The sequence below is a fragment of the Sander lucioperca genome, chromosome 8, assembly GCF_008315115.2.
Source record: "Sander lucioperca isolate FBNREF2018 chromosome 8, SLUC_FBN_1.2, whole genome shotgun sequence".
Taxonomy (NCBI): Eukaryota; Metazoa; Chordata; class Actinopteri; order Perciformes; family Percidae; genus Sander; species Sander lucioperca.
The window spans coordinates 25,842,177-25,865,770 of NC_050180.1; the positions used below are offsets into that span (position 1 = coordinate 25,842,177).

General features: G+C 40.7%; 1 protein-coding gene and 3 long non-coding RNA genes across 4 annotated transcripts in view; 3 read left to right on the forward strand and 1 right to left on the reverse strand.

Moving 5' to 3' along the window:
- LOC118495590 overlaps positions 1–11,008 on the reverse strand; it is a 19,128-nt gene extending 8,120 nt beyond the window's left edge. The window contains exon 1 of the long non-coding RNA XR_004898061.1: positions 10,991–11,008. This is a non-coding gene — a long non-coding RNA (uncharacterized LOC118495590). The remainder of the gene's footprint in view (positions 1–10,990) is intronic.
- Positions 1–11,879, forward strand: part of LOC116066777 — a 21,641-nt gene extending 9,762 nt beyond the window's left edge. The window contains exon 3 of the mRNA XM_036004281.1: positions 11,753–11,879. Within this exon, the coding sequence (XP_035860174.1) occupies positions 11,753–11,777 (25 nt within the window). The 3' untranslated portion in view covers positions 11,778–11,879. The remainder of the gene's footprint in view (positions 1–11,752) is intronic.
- An 89-nt stretch (positions 11,880–11,968) lies between these two features.
- LOC116066778 lies at positions 11,969–12,450 on the forward strand. The gene is made up of 2 exons (XR_004109037.2): positions 11,969–12,007; positions 12,309–12,450. It is a non-coding gene; the product is annotated as an uncharacterized LOC116066778 (long non-coding RNA).
- A 201-nt stretch (positions 12,451–12,651) lies between these two features.
- LOC116066774 lies at positions 12,652–21,340 on the forward strand. Its single transcript, XR_004109034.1, has 3 exons — positions 12,652–12,735; positions 13,849–13,851; positions 21,327–21,340. It is a non-coding gene; the product is annotated as an uncharacterized LOC116066774 (long non-coding RNA).
- Positions 21,341–23,594: the final 2,254 nt, after the last annotated feature.

The window sequence follows — 23,594 nt, forward strand, 5'->3', positions numbered from 1 at the left end:
AATATAAAATCTACCCTTGAAGTAGTTTCATCTTCATTTGGTAGTTTTAATGTTTTTAACATATTTCTGCTAGTTTTATGTTTTTATGCTGTTAAATATATATTATAAAATATGTTTTATTGATCATTAATATTACAAGATACAAGTTCCCAAAGAAGGAGGGAGGAAGCTGTTTGACATCCAACCATCAATTCAATCTGGGAATATCCAGAATAATTATATTTTTATATGAAATTTAATAAATGTAGTTTATGATGTGTTACATTTTCCTTCATAACTCTCTGAACTTTTTAAATACACGAGTCATCTTCTGTTATAAGAAACATATTCAGTGTGTCCTGAGGGAGGAAAGGGTTGTCGTCGTCCCCCCCCCTCCCAGAAGACAGCAGCTGAACCAGGCTGGGTCCAGGCTCTGCTGTGATTGGCTCCTCTGATCATGTGATTTCTGAGAAACTACTCTGAAGCTGAGAGACAGACTGAGCACGCTGCCTGAAGACCAAAAGGTAAGAAAGTTGACTGACAGCCAGCAGGAAGACTTGATGTGTTCATCAGCAGAGAGGAGACAAAGAGAGAAAAGTTCAAGTTAGTTTTAGTTAAAGTTAAAGTTAGTTTTAGTTAAAGTTAATGATGTTAAAGACTGAAGTTGGAACAGAGTCTGAAACACAAAGAGGTCTGCTGTCAGTCCACATCATCAGAATAGGATTTAAAGTGTAACTATTCATTCTGCACAATAATATATATATATATATATATATATATATATATATATATATATATATATATATATATATATATATAAATTAAGGTTTTTTTCTGACACTTTTAACCTTTTTTTGACAGTTTTGAGTCTTTTTAGGAAGATCTAGTTTGGTTATAAGAAGTGAAGTTTAGGCTCATTTTAATGACTTCATATCCTGCAGATAGAATCAGAATCAGATTTATTGACCAAGTATATTTACATACACAAGGAATATGACTCTGGTAGGTGTTAACTCTCTCTATTCAACAAATAGACATGTAGTAGTAAACATTCATTAGACAAATATAGTAATATAGACACATACTGATCAATAGAGACAACAATATACATATAGGCATATATCAACATAATATACAACAATACAAGTACACATGGAGTGGGATGTAAAGTTCAAAAAGTAAATAGTGCAAAGTAGTGTGTAAGATGCATATTGGAATAAGTATGACATGAATGTATGTATCAGTATGTATGTATATGTATGTGTATGTATTAGTATGTATCAGTATGTATATGTATGTGTATGTATTAGTATGTATCAGTATGTATATGTATGTGTATGTATCAGTATGTATGTATGTATATGTATGTATGTAATGAATGATAATGATGTAATGTGTAGAGAAGAGGGTGAGTGGCCAGAGGTGGGGAGGTTTTCTCTCTTCTTGAAGCAGAAGCTAAACTTCCAGCTGCTCTATTGTGTTACGTTTCCTCCCCCCCCCCGTTCAGATGGTATGTGCAGGAGGAAACATAAACTAAACAAACTTATCTGTGTTTTGAAAGGAGCCATGCTCGTAATTTCCGGGCATCCGTGCAGTTTAGTGTCCCAAATTATTTTCCAAAAGCTACTGTTAAGTGTGCTGTAAGTGTTGAGTGTATGATTTACATTACAATATAAATGAAAACATAACTTCATTTATTAATATTTATTAATATTTTTTATTTGTAATTTTATTACAACAAAGCATTACAGAAACACTGCAGTTATTAACCCTGGTCCAAACCCATTTAACAAATTAATCAATAACTGTCTCTCTTTGGTCAACATCAGGATGACCTCACCTTTTTTTAGTGTTGTCTATCTGTCCTTTTGTGATGAAGGATGAAATCTCCTGTGTGCCCTCATGTTATTATTATTATTATTATTATTATTATTATTATTATTATTATTATTATTATTATTATTATTATTATTATGGCTCTTCTGTGTGATGGTGCCGCTGTGTTTTAATGTGCTGGGTGATATCATTTTTCCCGCCGTGTGCTACGTTAAAGTCAATGCGGCCTTACAAAAAGCGTGGAGGTTGTTGATATGACTCGTAAGATGCATGTACATTGTTGCGCCCAAAAAACACTGTTGATATTTACAGCTATATTTCCATTTCTTTGTGGGAACACCACCTTCACCTGCCATCTTTATCGGCTCGCTTTCAGGTCTGAACTTCACTGATGCTTGCACAGAGATCAGCTGAGTTATAGGTTGCCAGTTAGGTTAAATATAGGTTTATTACAGAGGGTTATAGGTTGCCAGTTAGGTTAAATATAGGTTTATTAGAGAGGGTTATAGGTTGCCAGTTAGGTTAAATATAGGTTTATTAGAGAGGGTTATAGGTTGCCATGTTGAGGGTTATAGATCAAATGGGTTACAGGTTGCCAGGTTGAAGGTGATAGGTTGCCAGGTAGAGGGTTACAGGTTGCCAGGTTGTGCCGTTGTGCCGTAGTGTTTATAAAATTAGTTTTGAGGGGTGGAGGTTAGGGAAGTAGGCCTATCATCATGATTTTTTTTATGCTACACTGAAAAAATATTCAAAAATTATGATTATGCTTATTTTTTTAAGTAAGTGCTGTAGTCAACTAGGAGGAGAAAAGTTATAATTGAAGTTTGGACCTTATTTAATCATTAAATGAATAAATATTTTTGTGTTGGTGGTGTAGAATGTAGACGGTCCCTAAGGTGTTGTAGCTTGTAGACGGTCCCTAAGGTGGTGTAGTTTGTAGACGGTCTCTAAGGTGTTGTAGTTTGTAGACGGTCTCTAAGGTGTTGTAGTTTGTAGACGGTCTCTAAGGTGTTGTAGTTTGTAGACGGTCTCTAAGGTGTTGTAGTTTGTAGACGGTCTCTAAGGTGTTGTAGTTTGTAGACGGTCCCTAAGGTGTTGTAGTTTGTAGACGGTCTCTAAGGTGTTGTAGTGTGTAGACGGTCCCTAAGGTGGTGTAGTGTGTAGACGGTCTCTAAGGTGTTGTAGTTTGTAGACGGTCCCTAAGGTGGTGTAGTTTGTAGACGGTCCCTAAGGTGTTGTAGTTTGTAGACGGTCTCTAAGGTGTTGTAGTGTGTAGACGGTCCCTAAGGTGTTGTAGTTTGTAGACGGTCTCTAAGGTGTTGTAGTTTGTAGACGGTCTCTAAGGTGTTGTAGTTTGTAGACGGTCTCTAAGGTGTTGTAGTGTGTAGACGGTCTCTAAGGTGTTGTAGTGTGTAGACGGTCCCTAAGGTGTTGTAGTTTGTAGACGGTCCCTAAGGTGTTGTAGTTTGTAGACGGTCTCTAAGGTGTTGTAGTTTGTAGACGGTCCCTAAGGTGTTGTAGTTTGTAGACGGTCCCTAAGGTGTTGTAGTTTGTAGACGGTCCCTAAGGTGTTGTAGTTTGTAGACGGTCTCTAAGGTGTTGTAGTGTGTAGACGGTCCCTAAGGTGTTGTAGCTTGTAGACGGTCCCTAAGGTGTTGTAGTTTGTAGACGGTCCCTAAGGTGTTGTAGTGTGTAGACGGTCCCTAAGGTGTTGTAGTTTGTAGACGGTCCCTAAGGTGTTGTAGTGTGTAGACGGTCCCTAAGGTGTTGTAGCTTGTAGACGGTCCCTAAGGTGTTGTAGTTTGTAGACGGTCCCTAAGGTGTTGTAGTGTGTAGACGGTCCCTAAGGTGTTGTAGTTTGTAGACGGTCCCTAAGGTGTTGTAGTGTGTAGACGGTCCCTAAGGTGTTGTAGTTTGTAGATGGTCCCTAAGGTGTTGTAGTGTGTAGACCAGGGGTTCTCAAAAGGTGAGGCGCGCCTCCCCTGGGGGGCGCCAAAGAGCCACAGGAGAGGCGCGACACGTGAAGAAAAAATAACTGTGCAGCTCTATTAATATCTGTAATTGTGCGTGCGTGTATTAGCTTTAAAGTGCATCGTTTCCTTGTCCCAAGTCAACAGAAGTCAGCATTAAGGGAGGAGACAGGACCCAGCAACAAAATATGAGGAAAGGAAATATGATCCTGAGTTAAAGTTAGGTTTCACCTGAGGCCTGTACTACGAAGCAAGATTTGGCGTTAACGAGCTAACTTCAGGTTCAACCCAGGGTTTTCTGTACTACGAAGGTGGATCACTTGTGATCGGGTTCAATCGCCGTGGTAACTTATGCTGAACACCTAACCTGGTCGGGAGCAGGTTATGTTGGAGATTAGAGATCAACCGGTGTAAAAGCACCGCCTACCGACCAATCAATACTCGATTGATAACGGCGTCACCGTTCTTAGACGATCAGGCGGAGCTCGGTGGGCGGAGAGAGAGAGAGGGAGAGAGAGAGGGGGAGAAAGGGGTGCGCACATAAAAGTTAAAACATTTAGAGACCGACAACCCCGTTAGCATTCCCTGATGTGTATATTTATGAAATATAGAGATTGTAATGGGAGGGAATTACATATCGGCTCGGCTTCTTGAGCCGTGTGTTGCCAATGCACACATCAGTTTGAATTATGTTTTTATATATTTTATTACCACTGCCAGGGTTGCAACTGAAATAATAGGCTAAAGCAACGGCAGTTTATGGAAAGTGCACAAGTGTAATGGTCAGATCTAGTGCCTGACTGATGGGGAAGTGATATTGATAAGCGTTGTGATTTATGCATTTACAGCGTCGGCTATTTTTTTGCCAGCTTTCCTCCTGTTTTAGGAAGCAGCGACTGTATTGCGTTTTGCCTGCAAAAACCGTATCTGTGTTCTTCATATTTATGTAGAATTATAATTTCCTCTTCTTATGTAAAATATGAGGCTCTGGTAGATGTTTGCGATTGGTCGTGCTGTGCAAACACCGCCTCTTTTATGTGAACGCGCGCGCCGCTGGATTGGGAAACCCTGGGTTGATTGAAGTAGTTGATAACCAGCGTCGTGATACAGCTTATGCAGGGCTGTGGTTGTTAGGGTTAGTGAAGCCGGATAACTGAAAGAAATCCAGGGCATGTTGATCTTGATTCGTAGTACAGGCCTCTGGTCGGGGTCCGAGGCTGCTCCTCTGCTGCAGTGTGACAGAGACCGGGAGAAATGCCGATCACGCGTTATGGTTGTCTGTGGAGAGCGAGTTCCCCCAGATCTCCACTAAGGCTATGAAAGTCCTAATCCCCTTCACCTCCACCTACTTGTGTGAGTGCGGGTTTGGCTGCAGGTGGAGGTCGACTTGCGTCCAACACCTCTGCACATCAAAAGCACGGCCTCATTGTTTCCACTGACAGACGCGGCATCAGCTGATTTTGCCGGGGCTTCAGCCCCGAATGTATTTTGAAAAGTTGACTGACAAATATCAAACCGGACGTCGCTTAGTGTCCACTCTCGCTGTAAAAAGCTGTGCAGGTTCAGGTTTATGGATGCGCTCTGCTGTCGACATGCTGCGGTAGATGTGTCCCGTTTGAGCTCCGTGTATTTCTGCCGTAGTTTCGGTTTTCCACCTCCGACGTAGAGCAGCGTTCAGCCACTTCCCTAAACTTGGTCTCATTCAGAGACCAGAGACCCAAACGGGGCTCTGAGTCTGTCAGGAGGTCTGAGATCTACAGTATCAGCAGAGATATCACGTAATGCACAGCAGGCTATGTGCAGGTAGATTATTTTCTGAAAAATAGTGACTTTATTCTTGTAATAGCCTATTATCACTTTATTTTTCTCAAAATATCACGACTCCTCCAAATCTCAGAACACAGATGGGATGAGATATATTTGAATGTGAATGTGCACAAGGTTTTGGACATGAGCAGAAATCTTGCTCAAACACCTGAAATATTACAGACCAGGAGTTTATTAATAAATTAAAATGAATAATGTATCATTGAGGTGAATAATTGTCATATGCACATTTAAGGAGGTTACTTCCCCAACAAAAGAAGCAAAAGAAAAGGGAGGAGTAAATGATGCTAGGCTACATGTGTGCTGACTCAGATATAATTAGAAAAGTTGATCTACAGGAGAATAAATAGATAAAGTAATACAGAATGCCTCAGAGCCTTACTGCTAAATATTCCATTATGTTTTTAGATTTTGATTGTAATCTGTTTCCCTTTACATAAAGATATTTCCAGCATATTGATTCAGAAAAAGGTAGAAATAGGTGCATACAAATTCACCAGAATGCAGGAAATTACGTATTTAATGCTCAAAATGTTCAGGGGGTTGACCCCCCCCCCCCATCATAACACATGTTAAGCATGTTTTGTTGACTTGTGGATAGGCCCACTGATGTTCAGTGATTTTAAAAGTAGCCTCAATTAGGCCTAGATGAAGTTAGAAATGATTTGCTGTTGCAAAGAATCGTTTATGAATGCACTTTTTAAAAAGTTGTGGAAATAAATTGTCTTCAAATACAATATTAAAAAATATTTACATTTTATCAGTTGTTATTGAAAGTTATCATTGTCTGGGACACACAAAAGATGGCATGTACTGCAGAGGCGTGTGTGGGTTAGGGCAGGCGGACGGGATTTTGGGGAAGGGGGGGCTCGGCTGTCCTTAACTACTCTAAGGGGAGGCTCACATTCACCCAATTTGAAAACCCCTGGTGTAGATGGTCCCTAAGGTGTTGTAGCTTGTAAACGGTCCCTAAGGTGTTGTAGTTTGTAGACGGTCCCTAAGGTGTTGTAGTCTGTAGACGGTCCCTAAGGTGTTGTAGCTTGTAGACGGTCCCTAAGGTGGTGTAGTTTGTAGACGGTCCCTAAGGTGTTGTAGCTTGTAAACGGTCCCTAAGGTGGTGTAGTGTGTAGACGGTCCCTAAGGTGGTGTAGTTTGTAGACGGTCCCTAAGGTGTTGTAGCTTGTAGACGGTCCCTAAGGTGGTGTAGTGTGTAGACGGTCCCTAAGGTGGTGTAGTGTGTAGACGGTCCCTAAGGTGGTGTAGTGTGTAGACGTTCCCTAAGGTGGTGTAGTGTGTAGACGGTCCCTAAGGTGTTGTAGCTTGTAGATGGTCCCTAATGTGTTGTAGCGTGTAGACGGTCCCTAAGGTGGTGTAGTTTGTAGACGGTCCCTTAGGTGGTGTAGTTTGTAGACGGTCCCTAAGGTGTTGTAGCTTGTAGACGGTCCCTAAGGTGTTGTAGTGTGTAGACGGTCTCTAAGGTGTTGTAGTTTGTAGATGGTCCCTAAGGTGTTGTAGCTTGTAAACGGTCCCTAAGGTGTTGTAGTTTGTAGACGGTCCCTAAGGTGTTGTAGTCTGTAGACGGTCCCTAAGGTGTTGTAGCTTGTAGACGGTCCCTAAGGTGGTGTAGTTTGTAGACGGTCCCTAAGGTGTTGTAGCTTGTAAACGGTCCCTAAGGTGTTGTAGTTTGTAGACGGTCCCTAAGGTGTTGTAGCTTGTAGATGGTCCCTAAGGTGGTGTAGTGTGTAGACGGTCCCTAAGGTGTTGTAGTGTGTAGACGGTCCCTAAGGTGGTGTAGTGTGTAGACGGTCCCTAAGGTGTTGTAGCTTGTAGATGGTCCCTAAAGTGTTGTAGCGTGTAGACGGTCCCTAAGGTGTTGTAGCGTGTAGACCGTCCCTAAGGTGGTGTAGTTTGTAGACGGTCCCTAAGGTGTTGTAGCTTGTAGACGGTCCCTAAGGCGGTGTAGTTTGTAGACGGTCCCTAAGGTGTTGTAGCTTGTAGACGGTCCCTAAGGTGTTGTAGTTTGTAGACGGTCCCTAAGGTGTTGTAGTGTGTAGACGGTCCCTAAGGTGTTGTAGCTTGTAGACGGTCCCTAAGGTGTTGTAGTTTGTAGACGGTCCCTAAGGTGTTGTAGTGTGTAGACGGTCCCTAAGGTGTTGTAGCGTGTAGACGGTCCCTAAGGTGTTGTAGCGTGTAGACGGTCCCTAAGGTGTTGTAGCTTGTAGACGGTCCCTAAGGTGGTGTAGTTTGTAGACGGTCCCTAAGGTGTTGTAGCGTGTAGACGGTCTCTAAGGTGTTGTAGCGTGTAGACGGTCCCTAAGGTGGTGTAGTTTGTAGACGGTCCCTAAGGTGTTGTAGTGTGTAGACGGTCCCTAAGGTGGTGTAGTTTGTAGACGGTCCCTAAGGTGTTGTAGCTTGTAGACGGTCCCTAAGGTGTGGTAGTTTGTAGACGGTCCCTAAGGTGGTGTAGTTTGTAGACGGTCCCTAAGGTGTTGTAGTTTGTAGACGGTCCCTAAGGTGGTGTAGTTTGTAGACGGTCCCTAAGGTGTGGTAGTTTGTAGACGGTCCCTAAGGTGTGGTAGTTTGTAGACGGTCCCTAAGGTGGTGTAGTTTGTAGACGGTCCCTAAGGTGTGGTAGTTTGTAGACGGTCCCTAAGGTGTTGTAGTGTGTAGACGGTCCCTAAGGTGTGGTAGTTTGTAGACGGTCCCTAAGGTGTTGTAGTTTGTAGACGGTCCCTAAGGTGGTGTAGTTTGTAGACGGTCCCTAAGGTGTGGTAGTTTGTAGACGGTCCCTAAGGTGTTGTAGTGTGTAGACGGTCCCTAAGGTGTGGTAGTTTGTAGACGGTCCCTAAGGTGTTTTAGTTTGTAGACGGTCCCTAAGGTGGTGTAGTGTGTAGACAGTCCCTAAGGTGTTGTAGTTTGTAGACGGTCCCTAAGGTGTTGTAGTTTGTAGACGGTCCCTAAGGTGTTGTAGTTTGTAGACAGTCCCTAAGGTGTTGTAGTTTGTAGACGGTCCCTAAGGTGTTGTAGTTTGTAGACGGCCCCTAAGGTGGTGTAGTTTGTAGACGGTCCCTAAGCGGCTGCTCGTAGAGACCAGTGTTATTTCTCCAGGTCGGAGGACGGCTCGTTTTGATGATAATGAGTGTGTAGCTCGTTGTTTACTTTACTACGGTAGGAAAGATGCATCGTTTGTGATTTAATAATTGATCCCAGAAGTTTGAATCTGTGAATATCTTTCTAACTTTACCGAAGTAGCATTATTAAGATGTGACTCGTGTTCAGGGTGTTTCCTGTTTACAGTTGACTTTCACTTTCACACAGGATGTGTCTCAGTTATTTTCCTCGGTCTGTTTCAGGATTTAAATTTAGAGAACGTCTCCTCTCATGATGGATATCTGCTTTATATTCTGAGCAGTCTGGAGCTCCAGCTGAAGGTAATGTTAGCCGTCTTTCTGTTAGTGTAGTCTTAATGTTCTCATCACTGGGTGTGTGTGTGTGTGTGTGTGTGTGTGTGTGTGTGTGTGTGTGTGTGTCTGTGTGTGTGTGTGTGTGTGTGTAGACAGTCTGAAGCTCCAGCTGAAGGTAATGTTAGCCGTCTTTCTGTTAGTTTAGTCTGAGAGCAGAAAGCTGCAGAGAAGCTAACACTACTCTGACTGGGACTCTAACTGTCAGACTGACCAGAGATCAGCCGCCATGTTGGCTGGATTTCTGGAGAGGAACCAGAGACAGAGAGACGGGATTTACTTTAGTTTATATTATTTATAACAGATGAAATACATACAATAGCATTTAAAAAGCAGCAGCTACAGCAGGAGAGGAGAACACACATATACAACTACAACATGATCATTTCTCTACTAAACTACAAACAAACAGGGAAACATACACCACATGTGAAGATATATATCAGCTCATTCTACAGAAATATAATACATATAATCAACATTAGTTTTAAGATGACATTAACATGTGTGTGAACTGTGAGCTGAAGGCTGGCAGCAAGTTAATGTTTTATAGTGACATACAGCAGCTCTCTGTCTGATAACTAGGGTGGGGTGTGTGTGTGTGTGTGTGTGTGTGTGTTTGTGTGTGTGTGTGTGTGTCTGTGTCTGTGTGTGTGTGTGTGTGTCTGTGTGTGTGTGTGTGTGTGTGTGTGTGTGTGTGTGTTTGTGTGTCTCTATCTGATAACTAGTGTGTGTGTGTGTGTGTGTGTGTGTGTGTGTCTGTGTGTGTGTGTGTGTGTCTGTGTGTGTGTGTCTGTGTGTGTGTCTGTGTCTGTGTCTGTGTGTGTGTGTGTGTGTGTCTGTGTGTGTGTGTGTGTGTGTGTATGTGTGTGTGTGTGTGTGTATGTGTGTGTGTGTGTGTCTCTGTGTGTGTGTGCGTGTGTGTGTGTGTGTGTGTGTGTGTGTCTCTGTGTGTGTGTGTGTGTGTATGTGTGTGTATGTGTGTGTGTGTGTGTGTGTGTGTGTGTGTGTCCCAGCTGATAGCCAATCAGCAGAGACGTGTCTGTAGCAGGGTGACTCTAATAAACCTGTTGATACGTGTTGTCTCTTTTATAAATAATTTAAAATCTGCAGAGTAAAGTTATATTTAGAATAAACACAAAGCGTTGAGAGAACAGCGCCCCTCAGCTGTGACATCATCTATTACTTAATTATATAACTGTATTTATTCTTTAATCATTGATTGGTCTGTCAGGTCGTGTTCTACTGTTTGAATATCATTTATTTTGGTCTGTGATTTGACCTCATGAAGAGATGCTAATACATGAAATGTCTTCCATGTTTTTATCTTTATAATTGTAGTTTTTTAACTTTGTATTGTGTGATTTTAACTTCTCTCTACAGCTCCTTGAACCTACCGCTGTGTATGAATAATAATCATAATAATAATTATAATAATTATAATTAAAACATAATGTTTTGTTGATTCGTTGTTTTGTACATGACCCTTTCTTTTATCACAACTCTGCCTGGTTTATATCTTAATAATAATTGTTTATTACCTACAGGTGTCTCTCTCTCTGCTGATTGGTTGAAAGGACAGACAGTGTTTCCCCTCTGCTGATTGGCTGTGAAGCTGCAGACACTGATCAGTGCAGACTGAGCACGCTCAGTGTGACTCTACCTGCTCAGCCTCACACAGCTTCTACACTCAAACAGGTGAGAACAACCTCTAACAAATAACAGCAAATAATCATATATTATATGTTATTATTATATATAATCATATGTTAATAAGTGAATCTAAGAAGAGATCAGACTGACCGTGAAGCTCTGAAGAGTGTTAAGGTATCTGATGACGTCTCTTTGTTTCAGCTTCTTCATCACTCTGCAGAGGAAATCTGAACACATTCAGGAGGAAGGGTCCTGAAGATGGACTTGGTTCCAACAAGAAGAAGATGGAGTAAAGAATATCCTCCTGATCTGTCTGAATTAATGAACAAACTTATTAATCATTCAGCTTCATTCATCAGAGAGTTTGACAGCAGTGAATACAGGATGAGACAGATTGTTAGAGAGTTTAGGAAGATCTCTGATGAAGTCAGAAAGATGCAGAAGACAACAGATGAAGTCAGAACAGCAGGAGCTGTTGCTGGAGGAATAGGAATAGGACTTGCGATCCTTGCAGCTCCGTTCACTGGGGTGGCTAGTTTAGTAGTACTAGGACATTTAGCAGCAGCAGCAGGAGGAGGTGTGATTGCTGCTGCAAATGTAACAAAAACAATGAAAGAGAATGGAAGTGCAAAGAAAGTAGAAAAACTGGGGAAAGACTTCATGGAGATTGTTGAACCGCTGAAGAAGGACCTGGAAGAAATAAAGAGGATGTGTGAGAAGTTGGAGCAAAGATCAGCTGAACTTCAGGCTGGAAACACTCTGACAGACATGGAGGACTTTCAGAGGAGTCTGACCCAAGTTTCTGAACTGGCAAGAAGGAGTATAGAAGTTTTGCTTTTCACTGCAATACTGATAGGAGTTATTCAGGGCTTGTTAATGCTCCTTGTGAAAGTCTTCAGAGTCACTTCGACCCCTGAAGAGGATGAAAGGTTAAGATACTCCATCATCCAGTCAGCTGATCTCTGTCAGGAGGTCGTTGTCAAGTTTGATCAGATGAAGAAAGAACTCAAAGACTTCAGTGTAAAGTAAAGATAGAAGCTCCAGTTTGTAGAAAAGGCCTTGTTTCTTCATAATGTCTTCTCACTGAATCTGCAGTTTGAGATATAGAACTTAACATTTGGGACACAAATATTCCTCTGGTCCTAATTATCAAAACAAACTCTTTCTTATAACTCTGAAACATGATGTAACCATGTTGGACTCATAACAGGGTCAAAGAAAACCCAGGGTGGTTTAACTGCAGTTTGTCATGTGACCGATGACGGAGCTACACCGGGGCTAGTCTCTCATGTCCAGACCTTCGTCCACAGCTCTGTGGAGGAAGGTCTCTCATGTCCAGACCTTCGTCCACAGCTCTGTGGAGGAAGGTCTCTCATGTCCAGACCTTCCTCCACAGCTCTGTGGAGGAAGGTCTCTCATGTCCAGACCTTCCTCCACAGCTCTGTGGAGGAAGGTCTCTCATGTCCAGACCTTCCTCCACAGAGCTGTGGAGGAAGGTCTCTCATGTCCAGACCTTCCTCCACAGCTCTGTGGAGGAAGGTCTCTCAGGTCCAGACCTTCCTCCACAGCTCTGTGGAGGAAGGTCTCTCATGTCCAGACCTTCCTCCACAGAGCTGTGGAGGAAGGTCTCTCATGTCCAGACCTTCCCGTGTTGAGTAAGATGTTCACACCGGTGATATGATATATGTCAACCCTGTACCATGACTGGACCAACCACCAAACCACCGGTCCTCCTGATTAGCCAATCAGAGCCTGTCTCTAAAAGTATGTTTTTGTATACTCTGTAACATTAACCTGACTGAACAACTGTATTATTTAGCCTTGTGTGTGTGTGTGTGTGTGTGTGTGTGTGTGTGTGTGTTAAAGCGGTGTGTGTGTGTGTGTGTGTGTGTGTGTGTGTGTGTGTGTGTGTGTGTGTGTGTCATACCTGCCCAGGGACTACAGGTGGAAATTAACAATTGTTGCTATAACCTGGCCCAAGACATATTCTCTGGTATTACTAGTTTAATGTCTATTTGTGCATTGTCCCTGTTTCAAATAAATACATTTCTATTACATTTAAAAGCCTAAAAATATATATTTTATAAATTCACATCATGTTACACATTGTTGAACTTCTTGTGTTGATTAAATAAAGTTTTTAAAGAATGATTAGTGTTGGTTGTTACAGTCTTGATGTTACACACTCCCGTCACAAGATGGCGGCAGGCTCCTTTAAGCTCTGGTTTGTAGCCCGCCCAAAAACAAGGTGAAGAAGAGGAAGAGGAAGGGCCAGTCAGCTGGTAAACAGACAGGAAACTTTCTTCACAGAAAGCAGAAATGATGGTGAACACACTGAGTAAGGTACATAGTTCCAGTAATCTTTCAGAAGAAGAAAGAAGGAGTAGGGAAGAAACAAGGAGTATATATGCTGAGGTTATTCAAAAGAAAGAAAAATTAGAGGATAAATATAATGTTCCTTTCACCCTGAGAGAGTTAAGAAATGCATTGGATAAGTGTAGGAATTCGGCTCCTGGTAAAGATGAAATCTGTTATAGTATGTTAAGACTTTTAAGTGATAATGGGATTCAGAAGGTTTTAAATGTGTTTAATAAAGTTTGGGAGGAAGGAAAGATTCCTGTAGGATGGAAGGAAGCAGTTATTGTTCCAAAAAGAAAACCGGGAAAAGATGCTAGTAATCCAGCGAATTATAGGCCAATAGCTCTAACTTCTCACTTAGGTAAGTTAATGGAAAGGTTGGTGAATGGAAGGCTGATGCACTTTATTGAAGAAAGGGGGTTGATGGCTAGTTGTCAGAGTGGCTTTAGAAAGGGAAGGATGGCAGTATTTTTAGACGTGGAAAAAGCATATAATATGTTATGGGTAGATGACTTTTAATCAAGATGCATATGCTAGTAATTGGGGGAAATATGTTTAACTGGGTAATGGACTTTTTACGTATTCAGGTGAAAATAGGGACAGCAACATCTAGAAGGTGTTTGGTAGAAAATGGGACACCTCAAGGTAGTGTTATTAGTCCATTACTGTTCAACATAATGATTAATGATGTTTTTTCTAATGTTCAGTCAGGAATTGGAAGGTCGTTATTTGCAGATGATGGTAGCCTATGGAAAAGGGGGAAGAATGTGAAGTATACTCTGAAGAAGGTACAGGAAGCTTTAACCCTAGTGGAGGACTGGGGAAGGAAATGGGGGTTTAGATTCTCTATTGAGAAGACTAAGGCTATGTTTTTTAAGAGGAAGAAAATAGATGAAAGTATAAAACTAGAGTTGTATGGTAGGACTTTGGAAAGGGTTAAAAGTTTTAAATTTCTGGGTGTGTATTTTGATACAGGACTTACATGGAGGGATCATGTTTCAAAATAGTAGACAAATGTAAAAGGGTAATGAATTTAATGAGATGTCTTGCTGGAACGGAATGGGGAGCAGATGTAGCTTCTTTGAAGCAAATTTATGTATATTTAATTAGAGCAAGAATTGAATATGGGTGTTTGGTTTATGGATCTGCAGCCCAGTCAGTTTTAGCTGGATTAGATCTAGTTCAAGCTAAGGCTCTGAGAATATGTACAGGAGCTGTGCCATCTTCTCCAGTGTGTTCTTTGCAGGTAGAAACAGGAGAAATGCCACTCTGGTTGCGGAGAAAGCAACTTCAGGCTAACTATTGGGTCAACTTGATGGGTCAAAGGTGTGATCACCCAGCTAAAATAACAATTCAGAGAAGTTGGGAGAGAGAGGTGGCAAGAATTTCAAGTTGTGGATGGACAGGGGAGACAGTGGCACAGGAAATGTCTATTCATGATAAGAACTTTTGCCCTGGAGTGATGTGGCCATCAGTTCCTTTATGGCAATTGGAGGTCCCAAAGACTGATTTAGACATACTTGGGATTAAGTTAGAAAATCCTGAATCAGATTTGGTCCTTGAATTCCAGTGTCATATAATAGAAAGATATCAGGAACACTTATTAATGTTTACTGATGGTTCAAAGGATCAAGAAACAGGTGCTACAGGAGCAGCTTTTGTTGTTCAGAGGTGGAATGGCCAAGCGAGTAAGAGAACCTCAAATTTCCTAAGTGTGTTCACAGTGGAGTTATATGCAATCCTGATGGCAGTACAATGGACTGAGCAGATTCAGAACCAGAAAGTGTTGATATGTAGTGACTCTGTGTCAGCTATCGATATGTGGGAACCAGCTGATTTGTGCATGTGGTCATGTGACCTGTTGCCAATCAGGAAGTGATAAAAAGCTCACCAGGTTCAGTCATTAGTCCTTTACCTCTCACTGAGCGGAGTGAACTGGAGCTAATTGATGTTTACCACTAATGCGACTAATGAGCTGCTGTGGCTGTAGAGCTCCGGAAAATACTGCTTTGGAAATTCCTCCTCCTGCATTAACTGTGCTATAGGAGTTTGTGTTCTTGCAAAGGGGACCAGTCCAGTCACTGTTTTCTACGGTTATTTTACCATTTTGTTTCTTTGGGTTATTTGCCTTGGTTCATTTTTTTGTGATTGCATTTACAAGTGGTCTGTGGATATATTTTTGATGGAAGTTTTGACATAGGTTTCTCTCCTTGATTTGTGTATATTCACAGCTTGATCCTGTACAAGGCTGGGTCCGTGTCGACACACAGCCTCCTCGGGGTGACACTGCACTGGGTGACACTCTGTTGCGGTGTGTATGTAGCCTCGACACTGTATATTTTGTAGTGACTTGCATGATATTCTGTAGTGACTGGCGTGCTATTTTGTAGTGAATTGTGTAGAAATAAGTGTGTAGTGCATGTTCTTGTCGGTGCTGGGCCTTCTGTCTCCCGGAGTGGTGTGCGCGTGCTAACCCGACCTTCCTACTTTGAGGAGAGTAAGACCACATGTATCTGCCATCTAATTTATTATTTTATTAATTGGGATTCTTTTAAACTTTTTGTAAGAAAACCAATGTATTTTCGTACAATATTGGCCTCCTGTTAATTGTTCCTGTTAGGGGAGAACTAGAGTTGGTCACATGACACACTATTAAACATAAGTAAAGGTTCAAAGGGTTCCTCCTGACCCTTAATAGGAGGTGGCGTTGTCAGGTCTGAAAGGTTTTATGTGCTCAAGCGCTACAAATGGTATTGGAAAAGGGTCATCAAAGAGTCGACAAGACCTTGTGTATGATATTCTTCTGGCAATTAGAGATGTTAAAATTAGAGGGGTAGAAATATCATTCATTTGGGTCCCAGCTCATGTAGGTATTGGATCAAATGAAAGGGTTGATAAGTTGGCCAAGGAAGCTGCTCAAAAGGAAGTCATAGATGTCAACATTAATCTATCTAAGGCGGAGGGTAAAAGCATTGTGTGGCAGGGAACAATTTTAAAATGGCAACAGCTCTGGGAGAAAGAAAGCAAAGGAAGGCATCTATTCTCAATTTCTAGGAAAGTAACTGACTCAGTTAATGTTTGTAAAAGAGGGGAGGGTAGACGTAAGGAAGAGGTTATTATTTCTAGAATGAGGATTGGTCACACATTGCTGAACAGCACTTTATTTATTTTAGGTAAACACCAGAGTGGTTTGTGTTCATGTCAGGAACCTGAGACAGTGCATCATGTTTTGATTTCTTGTAGAAATTATGACCGACAAAGACTAGATCTACTCAGAGAATTGCGAGAAATTGGTTTGGAAGAAGTATCTCTGAAGAGTATCTTAGAAGTAGGATCAAGTGGGAGGGGAAAACGTTGTTTGTTTAAATTTTTAATGTATAACAGGATATAATGCACTGCGGTGCTAGTTCCATAGATGGCAGCAATGCAACTTTTTGGATGCCGGCTGCCGTAAAATCCGTAAGAAGAAGAAGAAGAACTTTCTTCACATGTTCAACAACCTGCAGACTTCTTCATGACTGCGAAGGTCAGTTTCAGTATGAATACACCAACACGTTGTTTACAGGGGAAAGAGACGCCAGAGTCCGTTGACATTTCCGCTGACTTTAACAGCGCGCTGCGTGTCGACGAACGTGACCTGCGTCTCCAGCTACACTGTAAAAAAAAAAAATCGTAAAGAAAACGGTAAAAAGTCTGGCAGCAAAGTTGCCAAACACTTACCGTCAAATTACAGTAAAAAACCTTACATTATTTTACAGAAAAATTCTTTTTTTAAATACAGAAATTTCCTGTAAATATTTTCTGTATTTTACAGTCTAACTATTGTAGAATTAAAACAAATTCTTGTTATAAAACATTTCTAGAATGTTAAACAACTGTATAAATCTTTATCAAAACTAAGAAATATTGCAGAAATACCAAGTTATGTACCAAATTACATAATTTAAATGAAAACCGCTGTTTTTATACGTTTTTCTTTGGTAAATTCACAAGATTATTCAATCCATCCACAAGAACTCCCTGTTAAAGTACAGATTTTTGGATGTAAAACACATAAAAATTATGTAAAATGACTTTCAAATACCCTCCTTTAGGCATTTATTTTATGATTATCCAATCTATTTACGGTAAATTCCTGTTTAATACAGTTTTTTGACTGTACAACAAAGAGAAGATAATGGGATAATACCTTCCAGAAACATTGTAATAATAGTCATTACTTTATATAAACAATATTTGAGAGTATTTACAAGCAACTCTCCAATATATCGACATACTTTTACCATTAATGTATGTTGTTTACTTTAAATAAACATTCATTTATAGTTATAAAAGGCAACTCTCCAATATATTTACATACCTTTACCATTAATATACGAGGTTTACTTTATATATACAAGCAAATATCCGATATATACACATAGTTTTACCATTATTGTATGGGTGTTCACTTTATATAAACATTATTTGCCCGTAATAACAAGCAACTATCCAGTATATCTACAGACTGTACCTCATTATTGTATGGGGGCTTACTTTATATAAACTGTTCTTTATAGTAATTACAAACAACTATCCAATATATATATATACTTTTACCATTATTGTACGGGGTTTACTTTATATAAACATAGTTTTATAGTAATTTAGAAGCAACACTCCAATATATCTACATACCTTTACTATTAATATATGAGGTTACTTTATATAAACATTGTTTTATAGTAACTTAAAAGCAACTATCTGGTATATCTACAGACTTTTCCTCATTGAAGTAGGGGGTTTACTTTATATAAACATTATTTGACAGTAATAACAAGCAACTCTCCATTATATGTACATACATGTTTATTTTATATAAACTTCATTTGACAGTAATAACAAGCAACACCAATATATCTACAGACTTTTCTTATATGGGATTTACTTCATAAACATTATTTGACAGTAATTACTATTACTAACCAATATATGTTCACAACTTCCTCATTAGTAAATGGGGTTTTGAATGTACAAAAACCAAAAGGGCTATATGTAAAAGTGCAATTGCATCAACTACTTATACACGCAATAAATATATAATTTTTTCTGCTGACATTTTACAGCATTGTCCAATCCATTCACTGAAGATCCCTATTTGAGATGTATGAGATTTTAAGATGTATCATAACCAGAAAGTATTATAGAATGACCATTTACTGCATGCTTTACAAAGAAATGCACAATATGCACAATTTAAACAGCGCTATCCTTAAAGTTCACATATGAATAAACTTATGGGAGCAAAAACTGTCTGGTACATTGAATTATAGCAAAAGGGGAACTATGGGCAATTTGGGAATTCATACATGTGTGTTAAAAATGTCAGTGAACATGAACAACTCTCTCCAAAATCTAAAAACTCAAATTTGTGATGTCATCTGATATAATGTCTGGAGCTTTTCCAAAAACAATGAATTGAGAAAGATTTTAAAGATGACACTGAGATCACCCAGGGGGATGTTCAGAGGTAACGGCTGTTTCAGAAATGAAACGCTAACATAGAATAAACCTCATTTGGTTTTTTTTTATTCTACAAAATTAGTTTCACATTCATTGTCTATGAAGCAGCTTAGTAACCTGATGACATCATAGTTTGAGTCTTACATTTCTGGTTTGTGGCTTCGCCAGAGAGTAGCTCTTAATCAAAAATATCAGAGGTGAGATTAAAGACCATTGCACACCAGGGACGATTATTTCGCATGTCAATATATTTTTTCAAACTGTTGTTTTTGTGACAAGTAGTGTTTACTTATGAGGATCACCAAACAACAACACGGAGGCTGCTGTCCCAACTACAGACTGTACGTCAGCAAACTTTATTACTCCTTTCAACCTTTACAATGGCAGCGTATGCCAGAAACATTCTTTCCGTTTTTACCTTTCACAATAAGCCCGAGACATATGCTACACTGTTTTGCAGAGGGAATTCAATTGAGTATTAACTGTATACTCAATTAGAGTTAGAGGAAACTCAATAAATAGCTTACAGTAGCTTAGTGTTACAGCTTTTCCTGGGACGTATCCGAAGCTAACCCCCGTCCCTCCACTCAGCAGCCTGGAAACCAGACAGGACACCTTTTGGTGCTTTTGAGGAGCTGCTGCATTTATTTGTTGTCAAACTGCAGAATCTAGCTGCTGTACAATCACTTCATATCTTCACCACTAAACGTTAACTCTCCTCTGCTCCGACTGCTCTCTCTTTCTCGTCCGCTCACACCACATCTTCCGTCACTTTCTCTCTCTCTTCAGCATCTGTCCTACTGACATTGTAGATGAGCTGGCGTGTATATCCAAACCTTTTATTGAAAACTGTCACAAATTTGCATCGCTGCCGGTGTGAATAGTTTTGATGTGAAATATTCACAGGCGATTATTTTGCATATTGGCGTCGCTTATTCGTCACGCCCCCAGTGTGTAACGGTCTTAAGTCACACATGTGCAAGTCACAAATCTTAACCTTCACCGTCTTGAACAAGTCCCAAGTCACTGTGTTTAGACTCAAGTAAGGCTGTACCAACAAAAAAGGGGTGTAACAATGTTACAAATCCAAATTCGTTTTATTTACAAGCACAGACCAGGTAAAGCAACCGTTAACAATGCAGGGGCCCATTTCAGGAAGGAGGTTTAACAAACTCTGAGTCTAACCCTGATATCTGAGTTGATTTACCCTGAGATGGAAACTCTGAGTTTTCAGTTTCAGGCAGCATGAATGGAGCCATGATACTACGATTCACCATGGTAACAACAACAAACAAACTGGTGGGCAGAAATACTGCACATACAGCGAGTTTGAACATGTATTTAGTTAAAAAAGCAACACAGCGGCTGCTTTAAAAGAGAGAATTTGCGTGGGAGAAAATTGCTGCTAGAGTAAATGCGTTAGTTCCAATATAGTGTATATCATATTTAATCATAAGTATAATATTATTGGTGAAATGGTATTGAACCTATAATCTATAAAAGTCCTAGGCCTACTAATCCCATTCTGAGGCTGCAGCACCATCATCAACAGAACTATAATTCATAATCTTATATTTCAAAGGGTTTACATCATTCACCTGCAATCCTGTGGAACTCCTTTCTAATGGCTCTTACTGGTTTGTGTCCAGGGAACACTACACAAACGTTTAAAAAACCTTTCAGTGCGAGTCACACTCTTCTGACGGCGCTTTGCTACAGTAGCTTTACTAATACGCTCCGCATCACCAATGTTGTAAAGAAAACTGTTGTTTGCAAAAAAATGTAATGTGACACAAATAATCTGCTGGGATGTAGAGCATGTCCATGATGGGTGACGTTAGTGATATGAGGACGGAAAAGGTTATGTAGGCTACATAACTGATAGACTGGGAAGAAAAAAACGGTACCGCTCAAATAGGTATTTATCTGGAAATTAAAATGCGTCGGGGCCTCAATATCATCTCCTGACGTATGTTTAACTCCCTGCGAAGTAATACAGCTTCTACATCACCGGGATCGTCGACAAAAGGACATTGCATGTTTTGAGAAAAAAAACGTTTTATAATCTGCCTAACATGGTTAATAAACCAACCCTGTTTTTTTATTCATGCCGATAACAAACTGCGCTAAAATGCGCCTGATACAGACTGCAATTATGAATGATGAAATGAAAGAGAGCTGTGTCAGAGGGAGGAGACTGAAAGAAGAAAACCTGTTCCCGACTAGGTTAGGTTCACAGAGTCCGAGGTTAGGTTACCCAGAATTACCCTCATCTCAGGGTTAACAAACTCAGAGTTTTCACTAAACCTGCTTTCTGAAATGGACCTGTCATTCGGTACCTCCATTAGCTGTATGTGGGTTTGTGAACTCCTTTGCTGCCTCCTTCTTAGCCTCTGCTGGGCTCCCTCTTGCTCTGGGCTATCCTTTTCTCAGCCATCTGATGCACGAGTCTTCAACTTCACCCAGGCTATACAGACCGTAAAGCAGGTTCTCAGGCTGGCTGTGGGAGAGCTGTCTGGTCTGTTGATCCTTGTCAAACTGAACACAGAATGAGAGCCATAACATGGGTGAGAAAGATGTGGTAAGGTACAGATGATAACGCGTGATACTGTTGGGTGAACATCTATTTACTTTATCTTCTTGATCTTCTTATCTTGGTATTCTTTCTTCCATCTTGCCTAAACAAGGATTAAAGAATTAGGGTGAGATTTGAACATTACTGTAACAGTAGTATACATAGATTTATTTGTGGAGGCTTGCCAGCATTGACCACCAGGTATTTATTTATTTTGATTTGCAGCAAAAATTAAACTTAAAATACATATTTAATTACAGACTGAGTGCAATTGTCTGGAGGAAGAAACACTTATAAATAGAGCAGGTAGCCTATATCTTATTTCTGAGTTAGTTCAATTCCCTGTCCATTTATTTTTATGTGGAAAGCGGGAATGGAAATATTCTCTCTGGAAAGACAGAATGGTAATGTTAAGTTGGACACACTGAATCATGAGTGAAAATAACGATCACGTTCAAATTAAGATGTTGTGGTCCACAAAGCAGACGCTCCGTTTAATGTCAAGTTGTAACTTGTTGTTACAACGTGTGGTTCACTGTTCATAAAGTAGAACCAACGTAAAGTTAGTCAGCTGAGATAGCTTATGTAAACTTGAGGCATAACCTAGCTAGGTGGTAACGTTAAACGGCGGGTTACCGGTTAGTTAACAGTAATGTTAACTACTAGCGTTAGGAGCAACGGAGCGTTATAACGTTTCTTTAATTACTAGTATTAGCTAGTACCCTGCAAATCAAGCTGACCTGCTAAACTGTCTAACTGTCTAGTTAACTGTTATATATTTAGCTAGCTAGCTAGCTAGCTAGCTAAAATTACGATTGGTGCATGGTTCACATTCAAGGCTAACATTACATAAGGACAGTCTTAATGTAACGTTAGCTAACGCCAGACACACTTTGATAAGGCACATAAACGGCAAATGCTAACGTTATCCCTGCTGACATTTTAAAATTGTACGTATGTAACGTATGCAAGTGTTATCTTAACTCGTGTCCAGTTGATATCTCGTGAGGAAACTGCATGTACATGAAAAGAAAAGTATTACTTTACCTTAAGTGAAAGCTGAATGTGAATCATCGTGGAGAAGTCCTGACTCCTGCGTTACATTATTATCCACACTGTCTCTGCGTCGAGATGAGTTTGACGTTAGCACAGCCCCCCCATGAAGTCAAACAATATCATTGGTCAAGATCGTCTCTGCCCGGCATGATTCATCCAATGATTGTGCAACATTCAATTATTTGAATCTGCGCGCACTTTCCTGAAGCAACATAGACTAAAGAGACCATTTCTGTTTACATTTCTGTTTTTTCAACCATTTTAAGGTCTTACATCGCTTCACGCCCTGATTATCAATGTTCACGTTGATGCTAGAAGCCTTGGTTGAACTGTTGAGCCCTAGCATCCCTTCCCAGTCTTTCACACATTGAATGTATTGCTAAATTGAAAAAAAATATATTGCACACCAATGTAAAGCTTTATTCATACTGTGTCCTCCCTGTCTTTATTCACCGTATATTACCTCAGCCCATGAAAAACTCTTTGTTCCCTTTGACCTGTAGAAAGTGGGGAGAGGCAAAATGATTTGAGGGAGCAGTAGACTGCACAATGACCTTGCATTTTGTTGAACACTGTGACTCACTTTGGGTCTTAATATTAAGAAAAATTGTTTTAACAACAATTTTAACTTCATAAGGAAAAGAATGTGTATGCTACATATTCTATTTGAAGTACACCAAATACATTAAAAAGAGGTCAGTAGTATATACTGCACAGTAATGCGCGTGCACGTGAATACCTGGCAGCAATGCGCGTGCACGTGTGTTTTAGTGGCACGCGCCTGTCTTTCTAGCGTTCTGATTGGTCGAATCTCCGTGCACGTCTTCCGTGCACGCTAACGTAATGACGTCATAGCGTCCTTACGTTAACGGAGCGAGTGTGTCTCTAGCGGTCGATTCTGGGTAGCGCATCCTTACGTTACCGGAGCGAGTGTGTCTCTAGCGGACAATTCTGGGTATTGCATCTTGTGGGCGTAATAACGTCATCACATCATTATGTTCGCGGTGCGTGTGTGTCTCTAGCGGTCGATTCTGGGTAGCGCATCCTTACGTTACCGGCTCGGCCGTGTCTCTAGTGGCCGATGCAGGGAGGGCAGCTTGCAGCCGTAATAACGTTATCGCATCATTACGTTCGCGGGGCGTGTGTGTCTCTAGCGGTCGATTCTGGGTAGCGCATCCTTACGTTACCGATTCGTCCATGACTCTAGCGTCCGATTCAGGGAGCACATCTCGCGGTCGTAATGACGATGCTTCAGTCTTAAGTTCGCGCTGTGGGGGGTGTCTCTCTCCGTTTCTGTGGGCGAGTCTCGAGAGTCTCGCGGTCAGACCTTGGACGGCCGTTGACCAGTTTCTTTGCGGTCGAGACTGGGCACACAGC